An 18,260-nucleotide genomic window follows, 5' to 3' on the forward strand; every position below is an offset into this window, starting at 1 on the left:
TACATACATACATACATACATACATACATACATACATACATACATACATACATACATACATACATACATACATACATACATACATACATACATACATACATACATACACACACAAAAACACACATGCGTATAACGATAGATGAGTAGATACTATTTAATTGTGTTTCATACCCTCAACATTGTTAAATCTACCCCCTTAGTCTTTAAAGGGTAGCAAAGAGGTGGAGATCATCGAAATGAAGATCCGCCGCAAGGTGGAACCCGAGAAGTGGCCTCTACCGGGTCTTTCCATGGGACCAGACCACAACCAAGTCGACCTGACCCAGCTCATCCACTGCCCGGAGTTCGTGCCCCGGCAGACGCCCGCTGAGCAGACAGGTAAAAGCAGCTACACCCGCTGTAGAACAGACACCCACCCGTTCTGATAGTGGCCCGCTGTAGAACAGACACCCACCCGTTCTGATAGTGGCCCGCTGTAGAACAGACACCCACCCGTTCTGACGGTGGCCCGCTGTAGAACAGATACCCACCCGTTCTGACGGTGGCCCGCTGTAGAACAGATACCCACCCGTTCTGATAGTGGCCCGCTGTAGAACAGATACCCACCCGTTCTGACAGTGACTATCCATTTAGCTACTCAAAATAGGTGTATTGATCCACCTAGTCAGCCACACATCCACTTTAACTGTGTGTGTGTGTGTGTGTGTGTGTGTGTGTGTGTGTGTGTGTGTGTGTGTGTGTGTGTGTGTGTGTGTGTGTGTGTGTATTTTCACTATGAAAACAGACGGTTGTACACTTGGCCATACAGAGTTGCTCTATAAGCACATGGCTATACTCAGCTGCCTAGCCAGCCACAGTCACCGTATACTTGCTAGTGTCTCACTATCCACTTATAGCATCACAACACCCTGGTGAAGGTTAAAAGCCTCCCATGTCGGCTCAGTTTGGGCCCAGCCTAGACACCCAAGTTAAAAAAATATATATAATAATTTAAGAACGGGGCTATACAGTGTGATACTGTGAGGTGGACTCATTCTGATTCAGTCGAGGGCTCTCTTGCTGTGTCAAGTAGACCCTGATTAGGCAAAGCTGATTTAGTCCATTGGATTGCTTATCTGGTGAGCTCACTCACCGCTCTGTCCACCTGGTACATCCTGTAGGCTTGTCTAATGATCACCGCTCTGTCCACCTGGTACATCCTGTAGGCTTGACTAATGATCACCGCTCTGTCCACCTGGTACATCCTGTAGGCTTGTCTAGACTAGGGATCACCTATAGTCAATCTAATCGGCAGAATCTGCTCCAGGGTCTCCCCGGTCCTCCACACCCACCAGGGGCTCTACCAGGGCCTCCATGCAGCCCAAGGTGGAGCAGGACGTGTCCAACCTGAAGAGCATGTCCAAGGGCCTGTCGGCGAGTCTCCCCGACCTGGACTCTGAGTCCTGGATCGAGGTGAAAAAGAGGCCCAGGCCCTCCCCGGCCCGACCCAAGGTGAGTGGAGCTGAAGGAGAGGAGAGGGACGAAACGTGTTCGGGAAGGGGGATTCAAACCTCACAATATGATATTATCGCGATATTTGGGTACCAATGTGATATGTATTGCAATTCTCACACTACTTCTATGTGTGTTGCGAGATTCAACACTGATTTTATTGCGATTTGTTCAGCCAAACATGTAGCTCACCATATGTCTGCTGCAGAGGGACGAGAACCATGAGAAAATTAGTTTTGATCAGTCAATGAAATAGAAGTGCTGAAAACAGAATTGTCTCCCAAATTTAAAAAAAAAAAACAAACAAGATGGAGGACAAGCTATGAAGGAAATACTGGAGTTTTGGTGCAGGGGACAGCCAACTAGCGCAAAAATAATATTGCGAAATTGTCAAAACGATATGACACTGTATAATATCCCTAATGTGGTCTACATTTACCCCCCCATCGCTTATGTGCATATCAGGGCAATGTTGCATCGTCATGCTTGCAACAAAACCCAATGATTATATAGGCTTCCTTCAAGACACTTACGACCAATTTCATGACCTAATATCTGCATCCCCAATGGCACCCCATTCCCTATTTAGTGCACTACTTTGGACTAGATCCCTAGTCAAAAGTAGTGCACTACATAGGGTGTCATTTGAGGGTATATACCATACCTCTACATTGCCCTCTCTCCACTTGTCTCCCTCTCCACCTTTGTCATCCATCCATACCTCCCCCCTCCTCTCCCCCCCCTCCTCCTCCTCCTGCCCCCCCCTCCTCTCCCTCCCTCCTCCCCCTCCTCCTCCCTCCCCCTCCTCCTCCCTCCCCTCCTCCTCTCATCCTCCTCCTCCTCCTCCTCTCATCCTCCTCCTCCTCCTCCCTCCTCCTCTCCCCCTCTCTCCCCTCCTCCTCCCCCCTCCCTCTCTCCTCCTCCTCTCCCTCCTGTCCTCCTCCCTCCCCTCCTCCTCTCATCCTCCTCCCCCCTCTCCCTCCTCCTCTCCCCTCCTCCCCTCCCCTCCTCCCTGGGCGTTAACTGACGGTAGACCCCTTTGTTGCAGCAGAAGGAAGAGGCTGTCTCCCCGGTGCCTCAGCCAGGCCCCAGCCCGATCCCCTCGGTCTCCCCAGCCCAGGCCTCGGCCACGGGAGCCAAGGAGGAGCAGGACGAGCCCGAGGAGCTGGACTTCATGTTTGACGAGGAGATGGAGCAGATAGATGGTCGCAGGAACACCTTCACCGACTGGTCCGACGACGACTCGGACTGCGAAATCGCCGACAACGACGTTAACAAAATCCTCATCGTGACTCAGACGCCGCCTTACCTGCGCAAGCACCCGGGGGGCGACCGTACGGGCCACCACACGTCACGCTCTAAGCTGACCAACGAGCTGGTGAAGGTGATCAACGACGGCCTGTACTACTACGAAGCAGATCTGTGGGATGACAACTACGAACCCGAGTACGCCACCATCAAGGTCAGTCCCTTTCACTGCGACGTCAACTCCGTAGTCTGGTATCAGGGAAGGTAAATCGAGTTAAAACCCACAGCGATTAGTATTTGTTTGTTTTTCAATTATTTATTTATTGTACCAGCGTTGCCGATGGGAATGTGGTGATGAGCAGAATTTCCCCGAATTAATTCCATATCTCTTAGTTAAATTAGGCATGTTTTACCTAGCTTCCACCAGGCCCAGAAACTATTGCAACAATAATAAACAATAACAAACAAACAAACTGTTATGAACATCGTCTGTATGCATCGCTGATATATAACTTAAGCTATTCTGAAAAGTTCCAGGTGTCTATTCTGAAAAGTTCCAGGTGTCTATTCTGAAAAGTTCCAGGTGTCTATTCTGGCTGCAGTGTGGATGTTTCTGTCCCAAGGCCTGTGAGCACGCGGGGGGGGTCTGGATGTGGCGGGCCACAGAATGGTCGTGTTGCCATTTTGAATGTGTGTTTGTTGTCCCTGCTCTCATTGTGACAGGGGCTCTTTGTGCCCGTTCACGTGCCCCCCCCCCCCAAATCCAGTGGTGTGTGGAAAAGAGTTCCCTTGTTTATAAATAAACCCTAACTAGGCTTGCCTTTGCTTCAGCTAAAGGGCTCTGTTCAAGTGGGTTTCGGGGGTGGGGATAATATTACTCTTCAAATGTCTTCAGAGGTAACTTTGCTAGACTTCGCGATGGCTGGGGCTGGAAATGTAAGTGTTGTTTCAAAAATGGCATCCGTTTCCTCATTTTGGTGCTCTGCTTTTGACCAGAGTCCTATGTGCCCTGGACAAAACAGAGCTCTATATAGGACATATTTAACCATTGAGGACGCTGGCTCTGTGTGTAGCATTCCAGTTTAGTAGTCGTTATTTTTGCTATTTATTTTCTTACCAGTTTTGTCTTAGAGGAAAGTTGATTATTGTGTGTTGTGTTTTGGAGATCGTTAACTGTTGACATCCAGACTAGTTTGAAATGGACTGGGTTGAAATAGCAGTTAGATTGAAGGCTCTACTATTGCCTTGTATTTTCTTGGTCACCATGCCCTGGTGTGTGTGTGTGTGTATCCAACCATAACCCAGCCATTAGAAGGTACATTAGGCTACATAGATCATAGATGACAGGCCATTAACTATATCCTTCGGCTTTTGTTGTTTTTGGTTCTTGAGAAGAACAAAATAAAATGTTTTGGACATGCAATGAGGCATGGTCCAATGTTTGGCTTTTTGAATGTTCATTGCCTAGACACACAACGGCTAGTCCTGGACACACTAGTCCTGGACACACAACGGCTAGTCCTGGACTAAAAAAGCACTTTCAATGGAGAATCAAAACAATTTTTTTTCTTAGACTGGGCTCAAATCTGCCTCTCTGGGGAAACAAACCAGCCCATTAAGTTTGACGACTGTCTCACTGAGGCTCTCTGCCATGTTGTCTCTGCAGCAAGAGGTGGAGAACTTCAAGAAGGTTCACCTGATCAGCCGAGAAGAGTTTGACTGCCTGACCCCAGAGCCCCCTGTCGACCCCAACCAGGAGGTACCCCCGGGACCCCCCAAGCCCCAGCAGAGTGAGTACACACACACACACACACACACACACACACACACACACACACACACACACACACACACACACACACACACACACACACACACACACACACACACACACACACACACACACACACACACACACACGGACAAGACTCAGACCTCTCAATAAAACAGGGGTTGCACAGCCTATCTAGTGCCTAGTTCAACCACTGAACGAACAGGCAATGACACCATGGAGCAGAACAATGAGTTGGTAGCGGGTCTATTTGCAACACACACTGAAAAGCTTGGAAACTATAGCAACGCCCTCCACGTAAGATACCCGTCTTACTCACGTGCATATCCTTTCTGTAGCTGTGATACTAAAATGACCCATAACTGTATTCCAGATATTACTCATGTCTCCTATGTCTCACATGTCTCAGTTCCCGTAGACGCCTTGGCGAACAAACTGTTCGGTGCCCCCGAGCATTCCACAATAGCACGCTCCCTCCCGACTACTGTGCCTGACTCGCCCAACTACCGCAGTGCCCGGACACCCCGCACGCCACGCACCCCGCACCGGAAGGACCCCCCCATGACGCCCCGCTTCTACCCCGTGGTGAAGGAGAGCCGGCCTGTCGACGCCATGGTAACGAATAAGAGTTTCTGCCATTTAGCTTCAACTCGTGTTGATCTCCCAGGGCAACAGCCCGTTAGATGTTGATCTCCCAGGGCAACAGCCCGTTAGATGTTGATCTCCCAGGGCAACAGCCCGTTAGATGTTGATCTCCCAGGGCAACAGCCCGTTAGATGTTGATCTCCCAGGGCAACAGCCTGTTAGATGTTGATCTCCCAGGGCAACAGCCTGTTAGATGTTGATCTCCCAGGGCAACAGCCTGTTATTTGTCCCTTTTCAAATTTTTGCAACTTTTGCATATTTTTGATACTGAATGTTATCAGATCTACAACCAAAACCTAATATTAAATAAAGGAAACCTGAGTGAACAAAATACAGAAATTACATGCTTATCCAATAAACAAAGTTATGCTACACACAGTTCCCCTGTGTGAAAGATTAATTGCCCCCTTTACACTCAGTAGATGGTTGTGCCATGTTTAGCTGCAATGACTGCAACCACATGCTTCCTGTAATTGTAATATACAAAAATAGAGAATCAGAAAAGGGGGCAATTCCTTTGCCTCTCTCGATCCCTCTCGATCCCTCTTGATCCCTATCTCTCTCGATCCCTCTCTCTCTCTCGATCCCTCTCTCTCTCTCGATCCCTCTCTCTCTCTCGATCCCTCTCTCTCTCTCGATCCCTCTCTCTCTCTCGATCCCTCTCTCTCTCTCGATCCCTCTCTCTCTCTCGATCCCTCTCTCTCTCTCTCGATCCCTCTCTCTCTCTCTCGATCCCTCTCTCTCTCTCGATCCCTCTCTCTCTCTCTCGATCCCTCTCTCTCTCTCTCGATCCCTCTCTCTCTCTCTCGATCCCTCTCTCTCTCTCTCGATCCCTCTCTCTCTCTCTCGATCCCTCTCTCTCTCTCTCGATCCCTCTCTCTCTCTCTCGATCCCTCTCTCTCTCTCTCTCGATCCCTCTCTCTCTCTCTCGATCCCTCTCTCTCTCTCTCGATCCTCTCTCTCTCTCTCGATCCCTCTCTCTCTCTCTCGATCCCTCTCTCTCTCTCTCGATCCCTCTCTCTCTCTCTCGATCCTCTCTCTCTCTCTCGATCCCTCTCTCTCGATCCCTCTCGATCTCTCGATCCCTCTCTCTCTCGATCCCTCTCTCTCTCTCTCTCTCTCTCGATCCCTCTCTCTCTCGATCCCTCTCTCTCTCGATCCCTCTCTCTCTCGATCCCTCTCTCTCTCGATCCCTCTCTCTCTCGATCCCTCTCTCTCTCGATCCCTCTCTCTCTCGATCCCTCTCTCTCTCGATCCCTCTCTCTCTCGATCCCTCGATCCCTCTCGATCTCTCTCTCTCGATCCCTCTCTCTCTCGATCCCTCTCTCTCTCGATCCCTCTCTCTCTCGATCTCTCTCTCTCTCTCGATCCCTCTCTCTCTCTCTCTCTCGATCCCTCTCTCTCTCTCTCTCTCGATCCCTCTCTCTCTCTCTCTCTCGATCCCTCTCTCTCTCTCTCTCTCGATCCCTCTCTCTCTCTCTCTCTCGATCCCTCTCTCTCTCTCTCTCTCGATCCCTCTCTCTCTCTCTCTCGATCCCTCTCTCTCTCTCTCTCGATCCCTCTCTCTCTCTCTCGATCCTCTCTCTCTCTCTCTCGATCCTCTCTCTCTCTCTCTCGATCCTCTCTCTCTCTCTCTCGATCCCCTCTCTCTCTCTCTCGATCTCTCTCTCTCTCTCGATCCCCTCTCTCTCTCTCTCGATCCCCTCTCTCTCTCTCTCGATCCCTCTCTCTCTCGATCCCTCTCTCTCTCGATCCCTCTCTCTCTCGATCCCTCTCTCTCTCTCTCTCGATCCTCTCTCTCTCTCTCTCGATCCCTCTCTCTCTCTCTCGATCCCTCTCTCTCTCTCTCTCGATCCCTCTCTCTCTCTCTCTCTCGATCCTCTCTCTCTCTCTCTCTCTCTCTCTCGATCCCTCTCTCTCTCTCTCTCTCTCTCTCGATCCCTCTCTCTCTCTCTCTCTCTCTCTCGATCCCTCTCTCTCTCTCTCTCTCTCGATCCCTCTCTCTCTCTCTCTCTCTCGATCCCTCTCTCTCTCTCTCTCTCTCTCGATCCCTCTCTCTCTCTCTCGATCCCTCTCTCTCTCTCTCTCTCTCGATCCCTCTCTCGTTCCCTCTCGTTCCCTCTCGTTCCCTCTCGTTCCCTCTCGTTCCCTCTCGTTCCCTCTCGATCCCTCTCGATCCCTCTCGTTCCCTCTCGATCCCTCTCGATCCCTCTCGATCCCTCTCGTTCCCTCTCGATCTCTCTCGTTCCCTCTCGTTCCCTCTCGTTCCCTCTCGTTCCCTCTCGTTCCCTCTCGTTCCCTCTCGTTCCCTCTCGATCTCTCTCGTTCCCTCTCGTTCCCTCTCGATCCCTCTCGATCTCTCTCGTTCCCTCTCGATCTCTCTCGATCTCTCTCGATCTCTCTCGTTCCCTCTCGATCTCTCTCGTTCCCTCTCGATCTCTCTCGTTCCCTCTCGATCTCTCTCGTTCCCTCTCGATCTCTCTCGTTCCCTCTCGATCTCTCTCGTTCCCTCTCGATCCCTCTCGTTCCCTCTCCCCCTTCTCTCTCGATCCCTCTCGATCCCTCTCCCCCTTCTCTCTCGATCCCTCTCGATCCCTCTCCCCCTTCTCTCTCGATCCCTCTCGATCCCTCTCCCCCTTCTCTCTCGATCCCTCTCGATCCCTCTCCCCCTTCTCTCTCGATCCCTCTCGATCCCTCTCCCCTTCTCTCTCGATCCCTCTCGATCCCTCTCCCTTCTCTCTCGATCCCTCTCGATCCCTCTCCCCCTTCTCTCTCGATCCCTCTCGATCCCTCTCCCCCTTCTCTCTCGATCCCTCTCGATCCCTCTCCCCTTCTCTCTCGATCCCTCTCGATCCCTCTCCCCTTCTCTCTCGATCCCTCTCGATCCCTCTCCCCCTTCTCTCTCGATCCCTCTCCCCCTTCTCTCTCGATCTCTCTCTCCCCCTTCTCTCCCCTTCTCTCTCGATCCCTCTCGATCCCTCTCGATCCCTCTCCCCTTCTCTCTCGATCCCTCTCGATCCCTCTCGATCCCTCTCCCCCTTCTCTCTCGATCCCTCTCGATCCTCTCGATCCCTCTCCCCTTCTCTCTCGATCCCTCTCGATCCCTCTCCCCGATCTCTCGATCCCTCTCGATCCCTCTCGATCCCTCTCCCCCTTCTCTCTCGATCCCTCTCCCCCTTCTCTCTCGATCCCTCTCGATCCCTCTCGATCCCTTCTCTCTCGATCCCTCTCCCCTTCTCTCTCGATCCCTCTCGATCCCTCTCGATCCCTCTCGATCCCTCTCCCCTCTCTCTCTCGATCCCTCTCGATCCCTCTCCCCCTTCTCTCTCGATCCCTCTCGATCCCTCTCGATCCCTCTCCCCTTCTCTCTCGATCCCTCTCGATCCCTCTCCCCTTCTCTCTCGATCCCTCTCGATCCCTCTCGATCCCTCTCCCTTCTCTCTCGATCCCTCTCGATCCCTCTCGATCCCTCTCCCCTTCTCTCTCGATCCCTCTCGATCCCTCTCGATCCCTCTCCCCCTTCTCTCTCGATCCCTCTCGATCCCTCTCCCCCTTCTCTCTCGATCCCTCTTGATCCCTCTCTCTCTCGATCCCTCTCCCCTTCTCTCTCCAGACCCCCAGGAAAAGGAAGACCAGACACAGCTCTAACCCCCCAATGGAGTGCCACGTTGGCTGGGTGATGGACTCACGAGAACACCGGTCCCGTACTGCCTCCGTCAGGTGAGACGAGTGTGATTTGCGAGCGTGTACACCGGTTCATTTTACCTACAAAAAAGGGCTTTATCTAAATGTCATAATTAGAACATTTCACCACAATAACAATTGTTGAAGTCATTGAGTCATTGAGTGGTTTAATTGCTAATTTCAGGTTTAATTTATCCTTGATGTTTGTGTAGTTAATGACCCGCCCCCCTTCTCTCCAGCTCCAACGCCAGCCCCTCAGAGGGTACCCCTGCATTGGGGGGAATTGGCTGTACCCCCCAGTCGCTCCCCAAGTTCCAGCACCCCTCCCACGAACTGCTCAAGGAGAACGGCTTCACTCAACATGTTTACCACAAGTACCGTCGGCGCTGCCTAAACGGTACGCATAGCTACCATATATATATTCCCCCTTGAACAGACACAGAGACGCACGCACGCACACAGAGACACACGCACGCACACACACACGCACACAGAGACGCACGCACACACACACACACACAGAGACACACGCACGCACACACACACACACACAGAGACACACGCACGCACACACACACACACACAGAGACACACGCACGCACACACACACACACACAGAGACACACGCACACACACACACACACACACACAGAGACACACGCACGCGCACACACACACACACACACAGAGACACACGCACGCACACACACACACACACACACACACACACACAGAGACACACACACACACACACACACACACACACACACACACAGAGACACACACACACACACACACACACACACACAGACACACACACACACACACACACACACACACACACACACACACACACACACACACACACACACACACACACACACACACACACACACACACACAGAGACACACACACACACAGAGACACGCACACACACACACACACAGAGACACACGCACACACGCACGCAGATCAGTCATTCACACACTTAAAGAGTACAGGCGTAGTACCTTTACCATTTCATATACTGCTTCCATTGCTCACTATTTTCCATTCAGAAACTTCTGACTTTGTCACAGTCTCTGGAAAGTCAAGTTTCCCCACACACAGTTCACATTACACTTACTTTGATACTCAGGTTACATCCCAAATAGCAACCTGTTCCCTACATAGTGCACTACTTTTGAAAATATGGGGAATAAGTTGGCATTTAGGACGCAACACAGCCAAAGTGTCTCACCCTTTCTACTCCACCAATCACAGAGCGCAAGCGGTTGGGCATCGGCCAATCCCAGGAGATGAACACGCTGTTCCGTTTCTGGTCGTTCTTCCTGAGGGATCACTTCAACAGGAAGATGTATGAGGAGTTCAGGCAGCTGGTGGTGGAGGACGGCAAGGAGGGATACAGGTAAATGTTTCATTTCGTTATTTTCTTAATACTCATCCATCTACAGATTAGATATTTGATTGTATGGAGTGGCCGCGGATCCGACTTTACCTCAACCTTCCCGACAGCGAACGGTTTGAGAGGGTCTTAATATAATAAATATAATAATATAATAATAATAATAATAATATATGCCATTTAGCAGACGCTTTTATCCAAAGCGACTTACAGTCATGTGTGCATACATTCTACGTATGGGTGGTCCCGGGGATCGAACCCACTACCCTGGCGTTACAAGCGCCATGCTCTACCAACTGAGCATGGCGCAGTATACTCTAGGTAGAGACGACACACGGGCAGTGTAAATAGCGATTTGATTCTTCTTGTTTTCCTCATTTCAAACATTGACAAAGCAGGGGGCAGTCGAGTCAAAAGTAGAAGTGGTCTTTTTCAGCAACTCAGGCTACGATATGGCAGCATAACTATAAAGATTACAGCATCACAAATGTACACGTGTGGCTAAAATGCAGGTTGTTTGTGTAGACCCTCCCCCTGCTTGTGCCTACTACATTACCCTTAGTTAAAACATACAGAGAAGGTTGAGGCCTACTGGGGGGGGTTGAGGCTTAAGCTCAAGCTAACAATAACAAGACAAGCTAACAATAACAAGGCAAGCTAACAATAACAAGGCAAGCTAACAATAACAAGGCAAGCTAACAATAACAAGGCAAGCTAACAATAACAAGGCAAGCTAACAATAACAAGGCAAGCTAACAATAACAAGGCAAGCTAACAATAACAAGGCAAGCTAACAATAACAAGGCAAGCTAACAATAACAAGGCAAGCTAACAATAACAGGGCAAGCTAACAATAACAGGGCAAGCTAACAATTTAATTATTGTATCAAAATAGTTTAATTTTTTTATTTTCTTTCTTTTTGCAATGATCACTGTTCTGGCTTTCAAGTCTCTTTATCTGAGATATCTGTTACTTGAACTCTGAAGCATTTATTTGGCCTGCAATTTCTGAGGCTGGTAACTCTAATGAACTTATTCTCAGCAGCAGAGTTAACTCTGGGTCTTCCTTTCCTGTGGCGGTCCTCATGAGAGCCAGTTTCTTCATAGCGCTTGATGGTTTTTTCCGACTGCACTTGAAGAAACTTTCAAACTTCTTGATATTTTTCATATACTGACCTTCATGTCTTAAATTACAGTCCATCGTTACTTTATCTTTGCTTATTTGAGCTGTTCTTGCTATAATATGAGAGAAAAGAACAGCTTTTACCAAATGCTATCTTCTGTATACCACCCCTACCTTGTCACAACACAACTGATTGGCTCAAACGCATTAAGAAGGAAATACATTCCACAAATGAACTTTTAACAAGGCAAACCTGTTAATTGAAATGCATTCCAGGTACTACCTCATGAAGCTGGTTGAGAGAATGCCAAGTGCGTGCAAAGCTGTCATCAAGGCAAAGGGTGGCTACTTTGAAGAATCATAAATATAAAATATATTTTGATTTGTTTAACACTTTTTTTTTGGTTCAATGTGTTATTTTATAGTTTTGATGTCTTCACTATTATTCTACAATGTAGTAAAAAAAATATATAGAAAAACCCTTGAATGAGTAGGTGTTCTAAAACTTTTGACTGTGTAGATGGGATAGTTGTGACAGAACACACCACGACAAGAGACCGACATAGAGACCTAAGACAACAGCATAGCGATGCAGCAACACAACATGGTACAAACATTATTGGGCACAGACAACAGCACAAAGGGCAAGAAGGTAGAGACAACAATACATCACTCAAAGCAGCCACAACTGTCAGTAAGAGTGTCTACGATTTGAGTCTTTTGAATGAAGAGATTGAGATCAAACTGTCCAGTTTGAGTGTTTTGTTGCAGCTCGTTCCAGTTGCTAGCTGCAGCGAACTGAAAAGAGGAGCGACCCAGAGATGTGTGTGCTTTGGGGACCTTTAACAAAATGTGACTGGCAGAACGGGTGGAGGTTGAGGGCTGCAGTAGGTTTTTCAGATAGAGGGGGGGATAATAATAACCAAATTCTTCTAGTATAGCTAATTTAGCCCTGGTCTCATAAACACTCTCAAGCCCACGTGTTAGTGAGTAGCCAGCTGAACTTTGATTTAAGTCTATTTGCTCGCTAACAAGGCAGAGCTGTTGAACTGTTGTGAGTACACATTCCTGTCTGTTTTTCGATCCACTTGGCCTGTAAAACGTTGTTTTTTAAATGTTTAAATCAAGTGGCCTACCTAGATAAGATGATGCTCATTTAATGAGATTTGCCAATTCCTTTATAACAATGCCTATGTTTATGCTCATTGCACATTTATAAAAACACAGACTAGAAACACAAAGAGTGTTTGTGGAAAATACCACGTACCGCATTTTAGACAATCATGCTCATTGATGATCTCGTTTTAGTTTAGGTTTCTACATTTTGGGACCTAAAAAGGGTAGAAAGGTTGTCGTCTTTTACAGTAAAGTAATGTCTAAGCATTTCGGTGTCCATATTACTTTTGTTTTTGTTTTTATGTATATATTTTTTTCCTGTTGGGCCAGTCCTCAAATGCAAATAGCTAGTTTAAGCAGCTTGTTAGAGAATCAGTTAGTCTTCTGTTGTTGTGAGTGGCAAGGGGAGGGGCTTTGGTGTGGGAAGATGCACAGGAGGAGGGGCTTTGGTGTGGGAAGATGCACAGGAGGGGCTTTGGTGTGGGAAGATGCACAGGAGGAGGGGCTTGGTGTCTGAAGTGGGAAGATGCACAGGAGGAGGGGCTTGGTGTCTGTGAAATGGGAAGATGCACAGGAGGAGGGGCTTGGTCTGTGAAATGGGAAGATGCACAGGAGGGGCTTGGTGTCTGTGAAATGGGAAGATGCACAGGAGGGGGGGCTAGGTGTCTGTGAAATGGGAAGATGCACAGGAGGAGGGGCTAGGTGTCTGTGAAATGGGAAGATGCACAGGTGACGAAACCAAAAAGACACGGAACATTCATTATTTTTATTTACAAAAACATTGTGATTCTTGCGATACAGGCATTTGGGACATTGGTTTTAGCGTGTTCATTTGAATGAATTATATATATCGCCCAGCCCTAGCTCTTAACACACCTGATTTAATCAGTCGTCCATTTTGACTACCGCAATTAGTTCAAATCAGCCATCTTACTGCTGGGTTGGAACAAAAGCCAGAACTCAGTGTGGCCTTCCAGGATCTCGGTTGCCCACTACGGGTGTTAGATGAGTGTTCCTTCAGTTGATCACCACACAAGGCAGATTGTTTAAAAAAATATATATATAATAATCCTGTTGTTGTGTTGCAGGTACGGTCTGGAGTGTCTGTTCAGGTACTATAGCTACGGACTAGAGAGGAAATTCAGACCAGACATCTTCAAAGACTTCCAGGAGGAGACCATGAAAGACTACGAAGCTGGTGAGAGGTCGCCTAGGGAACGCCCAACTGTACACATTCTCAGCGTGCAGTCACTCTCCGTACTATGCTTCCAAAAAGGAGTGCATTTCTAACGTCCCAAGTGGCACCCCTGTTCCCCATAAAGTGGGCCACTTTTGACCCAGAGCCTTAGATAGGGATTAGGTTACCATTTTGAGACTTATCCTTAATGACGTTAGCCCCCTTAATTAACACTGTCCCTTACTTTTTTTGTGTGTGTGTGTGTGTGTGTGTCCCTGTCTCTCACAGGCCAGCTGTATGGACTAGAGAAGTTTTGGGCGTTTCTTAAATACTCCAAAAACAAGAACATGGAGATCGACCCCAAGCTGCAGGAGTGCCTGAGCAAGTTCAAGCGTCTTGAAGATTTCAGAATCGATGTAAGTAGAGAAATCTGTGAAATAATTTTTTTTCTTTTTTTCTGCAAGAACTTTTTACTACTTGGGAAACCTGTTTTTTTTTAAAGTGTGAATTTAGACATGTTTACTACAACTTTTACTACCAGCCACATGTGTGAATAACATCGGTTTTATAAGGCTGTTATCAGAGTGGTATCAAAATATTTTGCTGTGCGACCAGAAGTTCTATTCTGGAAGTACTGTGTGACTATGGGGGGGAAATCTCCCAAATAATAATTGTAACTTCTTAGGGCTGCAATCCCGTTAATGGGATGATATGACAACAGCCAGTGACAATGCAGAGCGCCAAATTCAAACAGAAATCTCATAATTAAAATTCCTCAAACATACATGTACCTTATACAATTTTAAAGGTAATCTTGTTGTTAATCCCACCAAAGTGTCCGATTTCAAATAGGCTTTACAGCGAAAGCACCACAAACGATTGTTAGGTCACCACCAAGTCACGGAAAAATTCAGCCATTTTCCCAGCCAAAGAGAGGAGTCACAAAAAGCACACATAGATAAAATTAATCACTAACCTTTGATGATCTTCATCAGTTGGCACTCATAGGACTTCATGTTAAACTGTACCCTGACCCTCTGACCATTCATTGTTGGTGTCGGCAGGTAGTCTAGTGGTTAGTGCGGCCTCACGGTATCAGTCATCTTCTTCTTCCAGGTCCTTTCTTCCTCACTAAGTCTCTGTACCCTGACCCTCTGACCATTCATTGTTGGTGTCGGCAGGTAGTCTAGTGGTTAGTGCGGCCTCACGGTATCAGTCATCTTCTTCTTCCAGGTCCTTTCTTCCTCACTAAGTCTCTGTACCCTGACCCTCTGACCATTCATTGTTGGGGTCGGCAGGTAGTCTAGTGGTCAGTGCGGCCTCACGGTATCAGTCATCTTCTTCCAGGTCCTTTCTTCCTCACTAAGTCTCTGTACCCTGACCCTCTGACCATTCATTGTTGGGGTCGGCAGGTAGTCTAGTGGTTAGTGCGGCCTCACGGTATCAGTCATCTTCTTCCAGGTCCTTTCTTCCTCACTAAGTCTCTGTACCCTGACCCTCTGACCATTCATTGTTGGGGTCGGCAGGTAGTCTAGTGGTTAGTGCGGCCTCACGGTATCAGTCATCTTCTTCCAGGTCCTTTCTTCCTCACTAAGTCTCTGTACCCTGACCCTCTGACCATTCATTGTTGGGGTCGGCAGGTAGTCTAGTGGTCAGTGCGGCCTCACGGTATCAGTCATCTTCTTCTTCCAGGTCCTTTCTTCCTCACTAAGTCTCTGTACCCTGATCCTCTGACCATTCATTGTTGGGGTCGGCAGGTAGTCTAGTGGTTAGTGCGGCCTCACGGTATCAGTCATCTTCTTCTTCCAGGTCCTTTCTTCCTCACTAAGTCTCTGTACCCTGACCCTCTGACCATTCATTGTTGGTGTCGGCAGGTAGTCTAGTGGTTAGTGCGGCCTCACGGTATCAGTCATCTTCTTCTTCCAGGTCCTTTCTTCCTCACTAAGTTTCTGTACCCTGACCCTCTGACCATTCATTGTTGGGGTCGGCAGGTAGTCTAGTGGTTAGTGCGGCCTCACGGTATCAGTCATCTTCTTCTTCCAGGTCCTTTCTTCCTCACTAAGTCTCTGTACCCTGACCCTCTGACCATTCATTGTTGGGGTCGGCAGGTAGTCTAGTGGTTAGTGCGGCCTCACGGTATCAGTCATCTTCTTCCAGGTCCTTTCTTCCTCACTAAGTCTCTGTACCCTGACCCTCTGACCATTCATTGTTGGGGTCGGCAGGTAGTCTAGTGGTTAGTGCGGCCTCACGGTATCAGTCATCTTCTTCTTCCAGGTCCTTTCTTCCTCACTAAGTCTCTGTACCCTGACCCTCTGACCATTCATTGTTGGGGTCGGCAGGTAGTCTAGTGGTTAGTGCGGCCTCACGGTATCAGTCATCTTCTTCTTCCAGGTCCTTTCTTCCTCACTAAGTCTCTGTACCCTGACCCTCTGACCATTCATTGTTGGGGTCGGCAGGTAGTCTAGTGGTTAGTGCGGCCTCACGGTATCAGTCATCTTCTTCCAGGTCCTTTCTTCCTCACTAAGTCTCTGTACCCTGACCCTCTGACCATTCATTGTTTGGGTCGGCAGGTAGTCTAGTGGTTAGTGCGGCCTCACGGTATCAGTCATCTTCTTCCAGGTCCTTTCTTCCTCACTAAGTCTCTGTACCCTGACCCTCTGACCATTCATTGTTGGGGTCGGCAGGTAGTCTAGTGGTTAGTGCGGCCTCACGGTATCAGTCATCTTCTTCCAGGTCCTTTCTTCCTCACTAAGTCTCTGTACCCTGACCCTCTGACCATTCATTGTTGGGGTCGGCAGGTAGTCTAGTGGTTAGTGCGGCCTCACGGTATCAGTCATCTTCTTCCAGGTCCTTTCTTCCTCACTAAGTCTCTGTACCCTGACCCTCTGACCATTCATTGTTGGGGTCGGCAGGTAGTCTAGTGGTTAGTGCGGCCTCACGGTATCAGTCATCTTCTTCTTCCAGGTCCTTTCTTCCTCACTAAGTCTCTGTACCCTGACCCTCTGACCATTCATTGTTGGTGTCGGCAGGTAGTCTAGTGGTTAGTGCGGCCTCACGGTATCAGTCATCTTCTTCTTCCAGGTCCTTTCTTCCTCACTAAGTTTCTGTACCCTGACCCTCTGACCATTCATTGTTGGGGTCGGCAGGTAGTCTAGTGGTTAGTGCGGCCTCACGGTATCAGTCATCTTCTTCTTCCAGGTCCTTTCTTCCTCACTAAGTCTCTGTACCCTGACCCTCTGACCATTCATTGTTGGGGTCGGCAGGTAGTCTAGTGGTTAGTGCGGCCTCACGGTATCAGTCATCTTCTTCCAGGTCCTTTCTTCCTCACTAAGTCTCTGTACCCTGACCCTCTGACCATTCATTGTTGGGGTCGGCAGGTAGTCTAGTGGTTAGTGCGGCCTCACGGTATCAGTCATCTTCTTCTTCCAGGTCCTTTCTTCCTCACTAAGTCTCTGTACCCTGACCCTCTGACCATTCATTGTTGGGGTCGGCAGGTAGTCTAGTGGTTAGTGCGGCCTCACGGTATCAGTCATCTTCTTCTTCCAGGTCCTTTCTTCCTCACTAAGTCTCTGTACCCTGACCCTCTGACCATTCATTGTTGGGGTCGGCAGGTAGTCTAGTGGTTAGTGCGGCCTCACGGTATCAGTCATCTTCTTCCAGGTCCTTTCTTCCTCACTAAGTCTCTGTACCCTGACCCTCTGACCATTCATTGTTTGGGTCGGCAGGTAGTCTAGTGGTTAGTGCGGCCTCACGGTATCAGTCATCTCTTCTTCCAGGTCCTTTCTTCCTCACTAAGTCTCTGTACCCTGACCCTCTGACCATTCATTGTTGGGGTCGGCAGGTAGTCTAGTGGTCAGTGCGGCCTCACGGTATCAGTCATCTTCTTCTTCCAGGTCCTTTCTTCCTCACTAAGTCTCTGTACCCTGACCCTCTGACCATTCATTGTTGGGGTCGGCAGGTAGTCTAGTGGTTAGTGCGGCCTCACGGTATCAGTCATCTTCTTCTTCCAGGTCCTTTCTTCCTCACTAAGTCTCTGTACCCTGACCCTCTGACCATTCATTGTTGGGGTCGGCAGGTAGTCTAGTGGTTAGTGCGGCCTCACGGTATCAGTCATCTTCTTCTTCCAGGTCCTTTCTTCCTCACTAAGTCTCTGTACCCTGACCCTCTGACCATTCATTGTTGGGGTCGGCAGGTAGTCTAGTGGTCAGTGCGGCCTCACGGTATCAGTCATCTTCTTCTTCCAGGTCCTTTCTTCCTCACTAAGTCTCTGTACCCTGACCCTCTGACCATTCATTGTTGGGGTCGGCAGGTAGTCTAGTGGTTAGTGCGGCCTCACGGTATCAGTCATCTTCTTCCAGGTCCTTTCTTCCTCACTAAGTCTCTGTACCCTGACCCTCTGACCATTCATTGTTGGGGTCGGCAGGTAGTCTAGTGGTTAGTGCGGCCTCACGGTATCAGTCATCTTCTTCCAGGTCCTTTCTTCCTCACTAAGTCTCTGTACCCTGACCCTCTGACCATTCATTGTTGGGGTCGGCAGGTAGTCTAGTGGTTAGTGCGGCCTCACGGTATCAGTCATCT

At 48.8% G+C, this 18,260-nt stretch overlaps 1 protein-coding gene across 4 annotated transcripts in view; it reads left to right on the forward strand.

Moving 5' to 3' along the window:
- Positions 1-18,260, forward strand: part of larp1 (La ribonucleoprotein 1, translational regulator) — a 57,250-nt gene that overhangs the window by 34,141 nt on the left and 4,849 nt on the right. For 3 of the 4 annotated variants that reach the window (XM_046329980.1, XM_046329996.1, XM_046330005.1), the window contains 10 exons: positions 201-378; positions 1,307-1,491; positions 2,540-2,953; positions 4,406-4,529; positions 4,941-5,146; positions 8,790-8,896; positions 9,100-9,257; positions 10,125-10,269; positions 13,594-13,703; positions 13,971-14,098. In XM_046329980.1, coding sequence (XP_046185936.1) covers positions 201-378; positions 1,307-1,491; positions 2,540-2,953; positions 4,406-4,529; positions 4,941-5,146; positions 8,790-8,896; positions 9,100-9,257; positions 10,125-10,269; positions 13,594-13,703; positions 13,971-14,098 — 1,755 coding nt within the window. The remainder of the gene's footprint in view (positions 1-200; positions 379-1,306; positions 1,492-2,539; positions 2,954-4,405; positions 4,530-4,940; positions 5,147-8,789; positions 8,897-9,099; positions 9,258-10,124; positions 10,270-13,593; positions 13,704-13,970; positions 14,099-18,260) is intronic. The other variant, XM_046329987.1, reaches the window with a different exon arrangement.

The sequence above is a fragment of the Oncorhynchus gorbuscha genome, linkage group LG02 (assembly GCF_021184085.1).
Source record: "Oncorhynchus gorbuscha isolate QuinsamMale2020 ecotype Even-year linkage group LG02, OgorEven_v1.0, whole genome shotgun sequence".
NCBI classification, from domain to species: Eukaryota; Metazoa; Chordata; class Actinopteri; order Salmoniformes; family Salmonidae; genus Oncorhynchus; species Oncorhynchus gorbuscha.